The sequence below is a fragment of the Triturus cristatus genome, chromosome 3_2 (assembly GCF_964204655.1).
Source record: "Triturus cristatus chromosome 3_2, aTriCri1.1, whole genome shotgun sequence".
Classification (NCBI taxonomy): Eukaryota; Metazoa; Chordata; class Amphibia; order Caudata; family Salamandridae; genus Triturus; species Triturus cristatus.
Window position 1 is genome coordinate 559,795,268 of NC_140584.1, and position 14,238 is coordinate 559,809,505.

Here is a 14,238-nt window from a genome sequence, read left to right on the forward strand (position 1 = left end):
GAAGATCATTCGGAATGTATGGACAGATCTTCTTTATTAATTTTAGTGTGTAAAAAGTGCTTTTACCTGATGGTCCAAGTGGAGTTTATCATCGAAAATAACTCCCATGGTTCCTTCCTTTCTGTACTGGCGTTGGTAAGGGTCCCATATTCTGAGGCCACCAAATTGGCGACCAAAGGGATCTATTGTTTCCGAATATTAGAACCTTTGTTTTACCGACGTTTAATTTTAGGCAATTCGTTTTCATTTAATGATCTATTTGGGCCATACAGGAGCTGAATTTATGACCCACATCTTCCTGTTCTTTGGAGATTGACACCACAATTTGGGTGTCAGTGGCGTAGGACACTACTGAAAAGCCTAGAGCCTTTATCAGTTTGACCAAGGGACGACATACAGGTTGAAGAGGGTGGGGCTCAATGAAGAGCCCTGCAGAACCCCAAGCGGCAAGCTTAATTGTTTTGACTTAAAACTGTCTAAGGTTACATGGTTTGTTCTGTCAGTTAGAAAGTCTTTAAGTAGAGTCAGAGCTACGCCTCTTATTCCCAACTCCATTAGTTGGTTGGTCAAAATCATGTGTGGTTGACCGTGTCAAAGCCAGCCGAGAGATCGAGTAGGATCAGGACGGCTTGACCACCACCATCCATGATCCACCTGAGTTCTTCTGAGGCAGTAAGCACGGCTGTTTCTGTGCTATGAGCCTTTCTAAAACCGTATTGGGAAGGGTCCAGCAAATTGTTGCTGTCAATACAAGCCATCAGTTCATTATTTAGGGCTTTTTCAAGTAGTTTTGCCCGGGAAAGGAAGTCTCGAGATGGGCCTATACCTACTCAGTTCCTTTGGGTCAAGATTGCTTTTTTTCTGTAGGGGCAGAAAAGATGCTGGCTTCCTCTCGGAGGGTATATGTCCTGTACTGATGATCACTTTATTTAGGATTTTTGTGAATTGTTCTTCAAAAACCCTGGGGGCTAGGTGTACAATTTTTAGGGGGCACGGGTCTAAAGGAGACCTTAATTTGCATGACATTATAAGTTTCAGAACCTCCCCATTGTAAAGGGAAGAGAACCTAATCAACATTGTAGGGGAGTTGTTCATTGGGGGCACAGATTCTTCCCTGTGATTTAATGTGAAGGAATCAAAGACCTAAGTGACTTTACTTTGAAAGAAACTTGCGAGGATATCACAGAAAATCTTATCTACTGTGCCATCTGTGGCGACAAGTCTTTGTAAATCAAACTGCTATCCAATATCTCAATTATCAATGACTCATTGATGAGAGCTGAAGCTTTTATTTTATAAGAAAGCAGCAGAACCGCTATTGCCTGCTTATTACACGGCATTTGACATTCCATAATTCTAGTAATAGGAGGATCATTGAATTTAGTGGATACTTGAGGCTGAGAGTTTTTAGTGAATTATTTCAAAATGAATGTGAGAATTGTCAATGAATGTTTGTGAGCAATTAATTGCTTATTAGTTCATTTTAATAATGAGGATAGTAGAGAATGAATTGAGGCCATCGTGCTGCGTATAGGTGTATCAACAATTTGTGGTTGTGACCACCTTCTCAGGCACCGTAAAACATTCATCCATCCCCTAGACCCTCAACCTTCACAATTCTTGCCCCAGATCAGCAGCTCAACAGACGCTTTCCCTCCGATGGCTTCCCACCTAGTGAGACTGCAACTGAAACCTTTAGTACAAGCAAGATAGGGGGGCCGTAATAGGCAGAAACAAGAACCTGTACCTTTAGGGCATGAGCGCACCCAGCTGCATCTGTGGCCTCTATTCCGAAGTGGGTATGAATCTGTCAAAAAATATATAGTGACAGCATTAATTGAACACGGTAACCAAATTTCACTTGTGGTCCATTCCCTTGTAAAGCACAACTGATCTTACTTCTATAAACCGAAGAACAAGGTTGCAGGAGTCCATGAGCGTCTATCAGTGGTGGTGTTTAAAAAAAAACAAAATGCACGTACTCCTGCTTAATTCTGAAGGCACTTTCACCATCCAGTGGGACTCGCACCTACTCGCCGCCTCAACTGAAAATTGAGGGGAGATGAACCCATGGAAGATGCTGAAGCACTATGTATCTCTACTGCTGCTGTTACACCACTCCTGGCCCCTCATCCTTCCGTTCCTTCCACGTAATGTACACTTTGACAGTACTGAATAAGTAGTTGTAGGCAGTGGGCCAACAGTGTAGAGAATGCATGCAGTGCCTGATATTACAGTGCTCTTCTTCTTACTCATGGAGCGACCTTTGAAACTCATTTTTCTCCCACCAACAGATCAGCATCAATGTCTGCTCTCAAGATAATCAGGTGGGATATGTGCTGTCTTGTGAGGCTGCTTTTAAGAGATAACTCGTTGCTGTGTGTCCTATACATTGCATGGAATAGCCAACTTGTAACATAATCACATTTCACTCAAATTCATGGTACTCCTTTTATTGCCTTCTGAATGATGAACATTGGAGTGTGCGCTGTTGTATTTTTTTAAACTTTCCTGTCACGCCTAGATCTCTGCAGTGAGCATAACACAAAAGAGTTATTTTACCAGATTGCTGGTAAACAATGCTAACCCTTGTGCCTGATTGCATCGCATCTGCAATCAAAACTACCTGCGAGTTAGCTGTACTACCGAGCAGCTCTGTTGAGAATACGGAGGCAACTGGTTGGAGAGTAGGGTGCAGGGCGTGGGTGAGCACAGCAATGTTCATCGCTGCTTGAGCCCAACTCAGCCTTCCTCCTTTTCAAGGGGTTGAACTAGAAATGCACCTAAGAGGGACATGTTTAGCAATACCCCAGATGTGTGTACTTTACACATTTTTGGTATAGTACTTTCAAGACTCTTTTGTCCATCTTTTTCAGACTCTCTAGAATGGGAGGCAGATCCTTTTCCATCTTGGGTCCCTCTCTTTGGAACTCAATTCCTCTTGCCTTACGTAGGGAGCCTTCGTATCCCTACTTTCGTCGTTCATTGAAAACTTGGCTTTTTAATCAATAATTTCTTCCCTTTTCAGTTTTCGCGTCTAGGCGCCGGGAAACCCTTGTTGGGTAGCTGTTGCGCCATATAAATTAAATAAATAATAATAATCTGAGGAACCAGCCATTAGGCTGTCATGCGGCTACTTGTACCACCGCTCCCTATCCCCTCAAAAAATAATACTTAATCTTGAGTCTAGATGTCTCCGGTGTTCATGAGCAATTGCTAAGTGGGTTGAATAGAATGTGCAGATGTTGAGCAGTTTTCTGGAATATATTATACTGGTCGGAAATAAATTCTCTATGTGGCAAGGGCTAATCAAACTTCTAATATCCTGCCTCTGTCTGAAGCTGGTAGAATTGGAAAACTCAGAAACCTTTGGCTTCCTCTATGATGCAATTTACATCTGTATGTACAAAGTACAAAATATTAGAACGGACAGTCAAAACAGAGAGCATAGTGGGTTTGTCTGAGCGACATTTGAGACTATGTGAAGAACATTTCGATCCACATGAGAACATCTTTCTATGTAAATCAAAAGGCATTGTAAAATAAAATGTTTGCCTTTTATATAACCACCAAAGCAGGAGAATTAATATTCCTCAATTCTTCCAAAATCCAAGGTATGTTCGCGGTTTAGATTACAGACAGTTTAAACTAAGCTAATACTCATGATATCCAACTCGAGTAATTTTTTCTTTTATGCGAATAATATACATTTCTTTTACTTTATTATAATTTGTTACTTTACAGACTGTTTTGAGTATTATGTTTACCCCACGTTTGGCCATTAGTATACTCTTATACTGGTGTTGTGCATTTCAGTACTTAGCATTCAGGACTTATTGAACTAATACTAGTATGCAAGCTTCTGGCACTAGAAAACTATGGCCCAGATGTAGGAAATTCTTAGCGAACCTTCCTGTAGGAATTGCAATTTGGAAATCGGTAAAATTGCGATTCTCTATTAGTGAATTGCAACCGCATTTACTAAGGATTACCAATTCATGATTGGGCCAAAAGAGACCTGTTAAGAAATACCTGGTGGTAACCATTTGCAAACTATTAAACGTGCACCAAAATGCACCTGGCTCTCTCATAATGGCAGCATTATACATCTTGGCGAGGAGAATGTTGATTCTGTCGGTGAGAGACAGGAGGAGGCAGAGACATGACAGGATATTCAGGATGAGGGTCACTCTATTTAATCTGACAGCAAAGGAGAAAATAGACCGGCCCAGACTGAGTAGTCCGGTCACACGGCTAATTTACAACCCCAGGTACAGGCACCAACACTGCACACCTATACCTTCCCATGTGCAGGCATTGTGTTGCCTGTACCTCCTAGCATCAGGGAGCTACCATACAATGATAGCAGTGAGGGGGGCACGGGATGTCACAAAGTGCACATTCAAGGTTCCTCCACAAGTTTCTTTGTGATGTTAGGCAAATTAAATCTGCGTATATATTTCCTGGAACACCCCAATCATTGCAGCAGACAAAACTCAAATTCTACAGGGTAGAACAGCTCCCCAATGTAATTCGGTGTGTGGATAGGACATATATATACCCCTATGCCTCCCGCCTGCCACAGAACACATCGATAGGAAAAGGAAGAGCACACATTTACTGAACGTACAAATGGTGTGTGACTCCTCCTGTGTCATCACTGACCTTTTGGCTAGATATTCAAGGAGCATCCACACCTCCTTCATCTTCTGCCACAATGGAATTCACACCGAGGTGGCACAGAGCGAGTTAGGAGATGACCTCCTGCTAGGTAAGGTGGCCACAGAAGCAATGCATGCACTGGCCAGTAGTGTGTGTGATGTGATCTAATGGTTTGCTCCTCATGCCATCCGGTGAAAACGCCTATGCATTAAATCCCAGGATCCTCACACCTTACCTGACCTCAAGAACACCAAGTGATAGACGTTACAAGAGGGCACACAGGGCAATATGCTCATTCGTTGAGCTCACATTTGGAATCCTGAAGTCCTGTTTCCGCATCATACACAAGACTGGTGAAGCACTTCTCTACAAGCTACACACATGCTGATCATAGCGAGCTGTGCCATCCTGCACAACATTGCTATGAGAAGGTTACTGCACAATGTCACCATTGAGCCAGACTCTAACAATGCTCTGATGATGGCCAACAACCACTACAGGGGCAGCAGGACAGAACCCATGTCTCTGAAGGACGTGCACGATGCACATAGATTACACTTAAGTACTTCTGAGGTGATTGAAGACATGACACTGTAGAAAAGATGCAACACAATACCTTTTTGTTCAGGTGGCTACCACAACTGGATACACATAAATCTACATAGTGCAAAAAAGTGTGACCAAAGAAAAAAGAGCGCACATCAGAAACTCCTCATTGAGTTCCTTTTTGTGCCCCCTTGTTTGGGTGTTCTTCTCAGCTGCTCCGGTTTGGGTGGCAGGTGCAGTGTCAGACCCCGATAGATTGCACTGTGTTCGCCTAGGTGGTAGGGATTCCTGTGCAGAGACACCACTAATACTTGATCCTTTATCACTTCCAGGTGGCAGGGGCATGTGGGGCAGATACAGGTGGTGTGTCTGTATACTTTCCAGTGTTGTGGTGACGTGCACCAGCACACCAGCCACATCCTGGCAGCAGTAAAGCATTTTCCATTTGGATGTTGACGGTGTGCCTGGCCAGGCTTGAAGTGGCATTTGCGAGGCGGTTGATTGACCGTGTGAAAGTGTCAATGCACCCTATGTATTGTCTGTGGCTTAAACGCTGTGCCCTGTGCTCACACTCAATAGATGTCTGCCATCACTTCTGCCCCATCTCAACTGCCTTGGTCAGGAGCTGCAACTCTCTGATGACCTCACCTGTGTACGCACAATGGGTTGCTTCAGGCCACGATAGTTGAAAGGTGTTTCTGTAGCTCCTTCCATGGTGTCCTTGTGGCTGCTCACAAGCCTGTTCTCTCTTGTGCCGGAGTCTACCACTGTGGATTGTTTGACCTCACTACCTGCAGAAGGGGGCAGCGGGCCGGTAGCGGCTCTCCTACGGGATAGTACTTCAGTGCAGGATATGGGTGGTATTGGTGGTGTAGCGTCTGGCTGGACAACAGTTTCTGCATCCCCTTCAATTGTCCCTGGTGCAGTCTCATCTGGGCTGTGATCTGTGGGAGATTTTTGTACATGATCTTTATAAATAAACAGCATACACTTTTGGGCACTATGAAATTGTGACACTGCTGCATGTGTGCATGACATGTTGGTGATGTGAACATGTGTTTGGTCTGGTCATCAGCACTCAGTACTACACACTAATGGAGTGCACTTAAAACTCCCATGATTCATTGCTTGGGTGGGCCAAGTACCTCAATGGAGTTTTGATAGCTGTCCTGTATTGTGGGTTAGTGGGTTAGTTTTTGGCCTGGAGATGACATGAAGACAGATGACTTACCTTAACAGGTACTTGTTGCAATAGAGGCGTCAATGTTCCCAAACCTGCTGACACACTCTCTCTCTCTCGGGTCCCCTCAATCAGCCTCTCCATGGCAGTAAGGGAGGGGATGTGGATGATCCGCCTCCGGTCTTCCGTCCATCTGCCTTCCTGGTGGCCAGCTTGTCCTTTGTTCGGGAGCGAAGGTCGTACCATCTCATCCGGATTTCAGGGATGGTTCACTGTGTAACCCCCAGGGAATTAATCTTCTCCAAAATTCCCTGCCAAAGGCTGTTTTTCTGTGCATCTGGGACAGAAAAGGATGCCTTCCCAAACGGCTGGTCCATTTTGTCCATGTACTCCTCTGTGAGCACCTCTAGCTGCCGCTCAGAAAATTTTGATTTTGCGTTTTCTGGGGTTCCCAGCTTCCTTTTCTTCCTTTGCAGCCATGTTGTGGTGAGCTGAGGTTACCCTGTGATGGCAATACTTTTTCTGTGCCACTACCTGCTTCTTGTAGGTGTGTGAAGTGTCTGCCTGTGAGCCAAAACCCAGGAATCCGCTTCCACCAGGCCTCTGACATCATCCACTTGCTCTCAGCTGCAATTTGGGACCGATTTTCTTATTTTGATTTCTTATTTAAGGAATCGCAATTTTGCGATTTCTTAAATAACAAATTTCCTAATATCGTTTGCGACTCTTTTGTAATCGCTATTAAGGAATCACATCATTCGTACATAACTATTTGCAACAAGCAAATTGCGATTTCTACAGAATCGCTATTTGCAAGTCACTATTTTGGTTTTTCGTACATTTGGGCCTATGTGTCTAGCTTGTTATGCACATGAGATGAATCCTGCTGCACTTTTCGGGCTGCCCAAATAGTGACTGCATTACACTTAATCAAGTTTGAGAAAGTATGTGTATCATTTATTTCCCCTCATTCCTAGTTTCTTTTGAGATGTTCCAAAGTGACTTGCAAACAATGTCTAAAAAATATCAAATTTATTAACTTATTGAGTTTTACGTACATTTATAAATAATATATCGCTTGAAAAGTAGCCCACCAGCTGATGTTTATATCTCACGCTACTGAAAAGTCAAAATATTTTTATTGCAGGTGGCTGTATGCAATCACAAGCATTCTTGAAGTCCATGTCAGAAGATACAGTCGCATGTGGTCGTGGTGCAAAATTCAACAGCACAGGCAAAACTTAAAAACATATAAAAGCTTGTATAAGAACAAACTAGCCCTGAGCAAAATCCCAGAAGACCTGCAGAAACAACTTCAGGTACCTCTCTGAATTTCTGCATACAGTTCAATTTCCTTTGTTTAGTACAAGTGATGTATACTTTACTTACAGTACTTTATTTCCTGTGCATATTCTTATTATCTTGAACAATCTCATCTTTCCTACATTTTGGATGCACAGTCATGATGAAAACGTACAGATAACTAGCATGGACATTTCCCAATGTCCTAGTGGATGGATTTCTGCAACTCCTAGTAATTATAACTATGGTACCAATGATCGCTTTTTAGGTCTCTCCTACAGGCAGGTAAAAACTGACTGGAGTCGAAGACCTATTGTACATGAAACCAGTACATGCACTGCTTACCATTGTTTCCTTCTTTTCAATCTCATTTACTTGTTCTTTATTTCATGGATTTGCTTAGACCTCTTGTGTTAGTCGCTCTCCTGGAACAAAGCTTCTTTACCGAACTTTTGATCATTTAACTCGTATCCTTGCACTGCTTACATTCCAGGACTGACATTCTTTTATCTGCCAGCACTACATAGGAGTGCATATGTTTTTTTGCTCTCTTCCTTGTGTCTTGCTTCCCCACTCAAAGCACTTTCCATCTTGTTCGCACTCCCCCGCATACAGCAGCTCATCCATTACTTTCCTGGCCTCTCTCCATCCTACTAGGTTTTCTCTCCTTTGTATTTGTTTTATTTTTACACCTAACTCATTTTTTGCTCCTCCCTGCTGCTCCTCTGTGCTGAATTAACCCCTCCACCCTCGCCTACTCTCCTGTTGCTGGTCCACCTCCCTTAACATTTCTCACTCCTTTTTTAAATTATTTTTTTACTTAAATTCTTTGGAGTGCCTGGAAGCTACAGTTTTCTGGCTGGCCATTCCTTTATTTTTTGTAATTTACTGCTACAAGAGAGGCATTTTTTTTTCTTGGAATGGTAAATGAAAACAAAAAGTTGAATGACTGTCTACGCCATGTTATGATGCATCTGCGAGCATGTTAGCTGATCTATCTGCATGGAAGTGTAGTAACGCTAGGTCTGCATACTATCATGACATACCTAGGACAGTTAAAAGGCATACCCATCACAGTGTTGCACATTAGGTGTATTTGACAAAGGGCTAGTAGATTCATTGTTTATTTAAGAAAGACTATTATATGTGCATACGTCCTTTTCTTTGTGACGAAAGACAGACTGTAAATCCAACATGTTGGTGTGACAGCAAAGATGGACGTGCTTGGACAAATAGTGAATATCAATTATTAACGAGAGTCTAAGGCACCCAAACCGCAAGTTTTTTCTAAATAAAAAATACATAAATTAGCAATGAAAATGTCATCCTCTCAGCAAAGTAAGTCCATCAAAGAACAGACACTAAATCTGAAGCTAAATATCGAATCTGCAGTCTAACAATAGCCCCATCACCAAAAATTAATGGGAGCACAAATGTGATAACGTAGCCACTCCAAGAGTCCATGGTCTTGATAGATCGCCCATCCAAACAAAGGCAGACCAGGAAAAATATATATGAAAACCATTCGCTGAAGGAAGCTGATTCAAATAAGACTCTTTCTGTACTTTTATTTTCGTCATTTTGGAAGAATTGATGAAATGAGGTATTTGAAACGGATGTAGAGAAAGCAAACTCTTCCTATTTATTCTTTTTACAGTTCAGGCTGGACTGCTCCCATTGGAGCGGGAACAAGACTGATTTGGAGATAGCTGGATCCAATCTGAGGTGGCATGGTGGGCAAAAAATATGGATTTGAATACTGGCTGAGCCATTGTGCGTGTCTGAGATTAATTCAAGCATTCCATTCATCACTTTGTTTTTGTTGCTCTAAGTGTGACGGTATACCCCGACGAGGAAACCATGCTTGCTGTGCCACTATAACCAAGCTATACCTGGATGATGAACCCTAATAAGGGCAAAACTGATCCTGGGTTGCTTGTGTTCCGGTTCAGGGAGGACCTGGACTATCAATTCAGACTGGACTTTTCCCACTGGAACAGTGACCAGACTGCTTTGCATATAGCTGGGTTCAAACTAAGGTGGCTTGGTAGGCAAAATAAAATGAATTGGGATACAGTCCTGAGAAATTGCCAGTTGTTGGTATTTATTCAAGTATTCCATGCATCATTTTGTTTTTGATGGGTATGCCCAGATGTGGGTGCCATGCTCACTGTGCCACTAAAGCCATGCTCTACCTGTCTGATGTCTAGGTTGCTTATGTTTCAGTTCAGAGAGGATCTGGCTTGGCAGTTTGGACTGCACTGTTCGCATTGGAACAGGGTCAAGAACGATTTGCGTATAGTTGGGTCGAATATGAGGTGGCATGGGCAATCACCCCTAACCTTTTACAAAGTTTGTAGCTTTATTCTACAGGCCATCACTCCTAACCTTTTACAAAGTTTGCAGCTTTATTTTTTTCGGATTGCCGAATTTTCAACTATGCAGACGATACTCAACTCATCCTCTGGATTGACAACTCTGCCCATGATCTGGCGCAAAACATCCTCAGATTCACAGTGAATTGGATGACAGCCAATTCACTGAAAATTAACCCTGGCAAAACAGAAGTCCTTGTCATCCCCATGAAAAACAATCCCTGGAGTGACCTTTTCTGGCCCCAGTAGCTGGGTGCCACTCCCACACCAGTCCCCGTCGTGAAAAGCCTGGGCATACAGATCGACTCTGTGCTTTCCATGACCAACCAAGTCACCACAATAGTCGGAACTTGTATAGGTCTCATGAGACAGTTGTGGAAACTTGTCCCCCTCCTATCAACCACCTCACTATAGATGATTGTGTCAGCCACCATTGTCTCTAGACTAGACTACTGTAATGCCTTATACATCGTCCTCCCCCAGAAACGTATCAATAAATTGCAGGTGGTATTGAACGACGCAGACAGGCTGATTTTTAGGCTCCCTAGATGGACTCACACCACCCCTTTGCTGTGCAAGCTGCACTGGCTCCCCATTAAGCAGAGAGCAAAATGTAAGGGCCTCTGCATTGCCCATAGGGCAATTTATGTCCAAGCCCCAGTCTATATTAAAGAACACCTTGAGAACTACGTTCCGGGTAGTATACTGCGGTCATCCGAGGCCTGCCGCTTGGCCCTTCCACGGTGCAATACCGCATTTAAAGGGGGCAGAGTGTTCTCTGTCTTACTCCCACAACTATGCAACCAACTACCTGATCACCTTCGCAAGGAACCTGCACTCCTTCCCTTCAGGAAACAGCTCAAAACGGTCTTGTTTAGGGAGACTTTGGACACCGTCTAATCCCCCTTCCTTATGCTGTTATGTAACCGCTAGTGGTCTTTGGCCACACTCTCTAAAGCACGAAGAGACCTGCCGGTGATTATGCGCTATTTAAAAATCAATTAACATAACATAGCATGTTGAGCCAATTGGGATGCTTCCGTGAACAGTTGCCATTGCCTGAGATTAATGCCAACATTTCATCCATCACTTTGTTTTTGATGCCCTGTTTACAACAGTAGCTCGCTTTACTTATCTCTGCTAAAATACTACAAAATACAGTGGTCATGAAATCAGCTCAGCGGTGGCTCCTCTGTTATGGGGGAGGAGCGTCTACCCCTCCCCCTCCCCCTCCTCACTCCCACCAAGAGAGACAACCAGCTGAGGGAAACTGGAAAAATAAAATGATTAAATCAAAAATGTTATTATCATTTTTTTTTCTTTCCCCTAAAAGCAGTGAAGTCTGGATGTGGCAGGCCATGACAAGAGCAGTGGGAGGAGTAGTGCACACTGTAAGTGCGCATGACGATTTGTTTGGCTGGCCAAACCACCATGCACACTTTGATCTCTTTTCACCCGAGCAGTGTTGTACAGCCGGGTGGAGTAGAGGCACAGGCTCCTAGGACCTGAGCGAGCATTAAACAAGCCTGCTCAGGCCAATCACAGTGCTGTTCTCATGCTGTATTGCCACTATGAGAGCAGCGTCTTGATTGATATCTGGGATCCTGAGCAGTGGCAGGAACAAGAGGAGAACCCACAGATGGCGATAGGCTGGTGCTTTTTTAAAATGTACCCCCTACTCCTTACACCTTCCCTGCCTCACCGCTTGTTACAAAGGTGAGCCGCTACTACATAGACTACATGAAAACAACAGTGACATAAGCGGTTATGCAAAGAAACAATAAATCTGCTCATGATTAAGGAATGATATGGCCATTACTACCAGACAATAAATGCCATTTTGTCGAGGTCTTTGTTTTTGCCATCAAATGTACTTGTTTCTTTGTGATGTAAGCTTTTTAATGATTATGCTGATCTGAGGTGCTCCATCTTTTATTTTGCAGCTTGCAGAAAAAAATCTTGATGTTTTCAACATTGTTCTGGCAAGACAGCAAGCTCAAGTTGAGGTAACTCTTGTTATTGCCATTCATCTTTAAGGTTCAGAAATGTACTTCTTAGAATGTGTGTGTGTGTTTTTATGCTTATGAGTAGATCATTCCAATGAATGGTTTATGTAGGACTATGTTTCAATCATATTGTTTCACTTATCATGCCATGCAACAGAAATTATGACCTCGCAAACCTGTGAAAATGTTGGGAAATACCTTGCTGTCAGGCATGCCCTGTTACGGTTCTGCACAAGTAGTGAGAGCTAGTTGACATGTGATGATCTTCGTTAAGTTTATACATTGATTTGATACTTATTAGAGGAAGATGAGCCAACCCCAAGTCATAAATATACCTGCACCCCTAACCAGGCTTCTGACTGTATGAATGTGTGTCTCATTATAGTTACTCTTTCTTACTTGGAAATGGTGCCTTTGGAAATGTTTTTTTTACATCTGCGTTTAGCCCAGACCTTTTGATTTTAACAAAATATTAGACCTGGGTTTAATTCAAAGTAGGCCTGCTGGGCTGGTGACATGGTTCACTGCATTGGCACACCATACCTGTCTATTGGCTGGATTGACCATGAGAATGAAACATTACTGGTGATGTTTTTGCCAACATAAAGCCGAGGAGCTAACTCGTGGACATCTTGAAACCTGGCAAACTCTTGAGAGTTGGGCATCACCCTGCCCTGGGCATGTTAAGGAGACTTTACCTGCTGGCTGACACCACTGGCCTGCAGGGACCGTGCATCCAAAACAAACGTAATGGCTTCACTTGGCTTTCGCAGGGGATTAGCTGTCACAGGAGATTGCAAGAGATGTTCAGTTTGCAGGAGCCCAAGACTCCTCCCCAAGCCACCGCCAGCCTGTCCCGGGTAAGGAAGTTGGCCCTGCCTAGTACCTGGAGCCATAACCTGCAGGGACCAGACCTCCAAGTAGAAAGCTATGGCTTTGCCCACCTCTTACAGGGGTTTACGGGAGTTGTTTAGCCCACAGGAGCCACAGATTCTTCCCTATTTGATTCCACCCTGCCCCGGATAGGGAAGGTGGCCTTCCCTGGTGCCTGGAGCCCTAGTCTGCAGGGACTGTGCCTCCCAAGTAAAAACCATGGCTTCGCCCACCTCTTACAGACATTACCGGAGTGATTCAGCCTGTAGAAGCCTCAGACTCTTCCCCAGTCCGATGCCACTCTGCCCTAGGATCTGCTCAGTAGCTCGCCCTCACTGCAGTCCTGTCTCTGCTTTAAGCAACGGAGGGACACAAAAGTCCTCCACAGTTTTCAGCCACCATGCACTGAGTAATGACCTCAATCTGCCAGCTCTAGGTGCCCTGAGTCAGTGCTGTTCATCTCCTGGAGCCTGTTCCTGGAGAGCCAATGAGGTTCAAGCCTCCAGCCAGCCCGACCCCTCTCTCCTTGGTCGTGCCTGGGACGCCACTATCCCTCCACTATTAAGCTTCCATGAAGTGGGAACCTACAGAACCCGGAGGGAGAAATACTCCAAATTATCCATGCCAGCCAGTCCTCCAGTCATCTGGTCGGACAGTCACCGACTGCTCTTCTAGTCGGCAAACTCAGAGAACCGATGGCCTTGGCCAACCTGGCAACCAGAGTGCCTAGGCCTACAGCAGCCAAATGGAGGCCATGCACGCTAAGACCAATATTCAGGAGGCTCCTCCACCGGCATTTTGCCCCCAATCGACTCTGCTGGTGTCCTTTCTGGGCATCTGATCATCCTGCTAATCTGTGAAGGATTGTGCCCTCATCTCTGCACCCGGCTGCTCAGGATGGTAGGGGGAGGCATGTCACGTGGTGTAGATGGCATCCCATGGGCCCGCTCACTGTCCCTCCAACCGACTGGGGGCAGAGAGACCACAGTGGGGCTGTGAGTGCCCACGGATGGAGGCAAAAGCTCGACTCAGAGGATGACTTTCACTAGAGCACAGTGAGGTAGCTGCTCTGCTACTTAAGAAACACTGACCCAGACTCAGGTAGTCTAAGACAAATATTTCTGTACCAGGGTGTACTATAAAATACTTAGACAATTATCCAACCTCAACATTTTGGATTACGAAGCACATAAACCTAAAGGGTGAACTTATGCTGAAAGCATCCTTCATGAAAACTAGAGAAACAATATCCAGAGGAAGAGATCAATCATTCACTACTTGTACATATTGCAAA

General features: G+C 44.2%; 1 protein-coding gene across 1 annotated transcript in view; it reads left to right on the top strand.

The window, feature by feature from the left end:
- The window catches only part of VPS13C (vacuolar protein sorting 13 homolog C), a 2,873,871-nt gene that overhangs the window by 533,230 nt on the left and 2,326,403 nt on the right, over positions 1-14,238 (top strand). The window contains exons 13-14 of the mRNA XM_085648297.1: positions 7,536-7,707; positions 12,009-12,071. Of these exons, the coding sequence (XP_085504423.1) occupies positions 7,536-7,707; positions 12,009-12,071 (235 nt within the window). The remainder of the gene's footprint in view (positions 1-7,535; positions 7,708-12,008; positions 12,072-14,238) is intronic.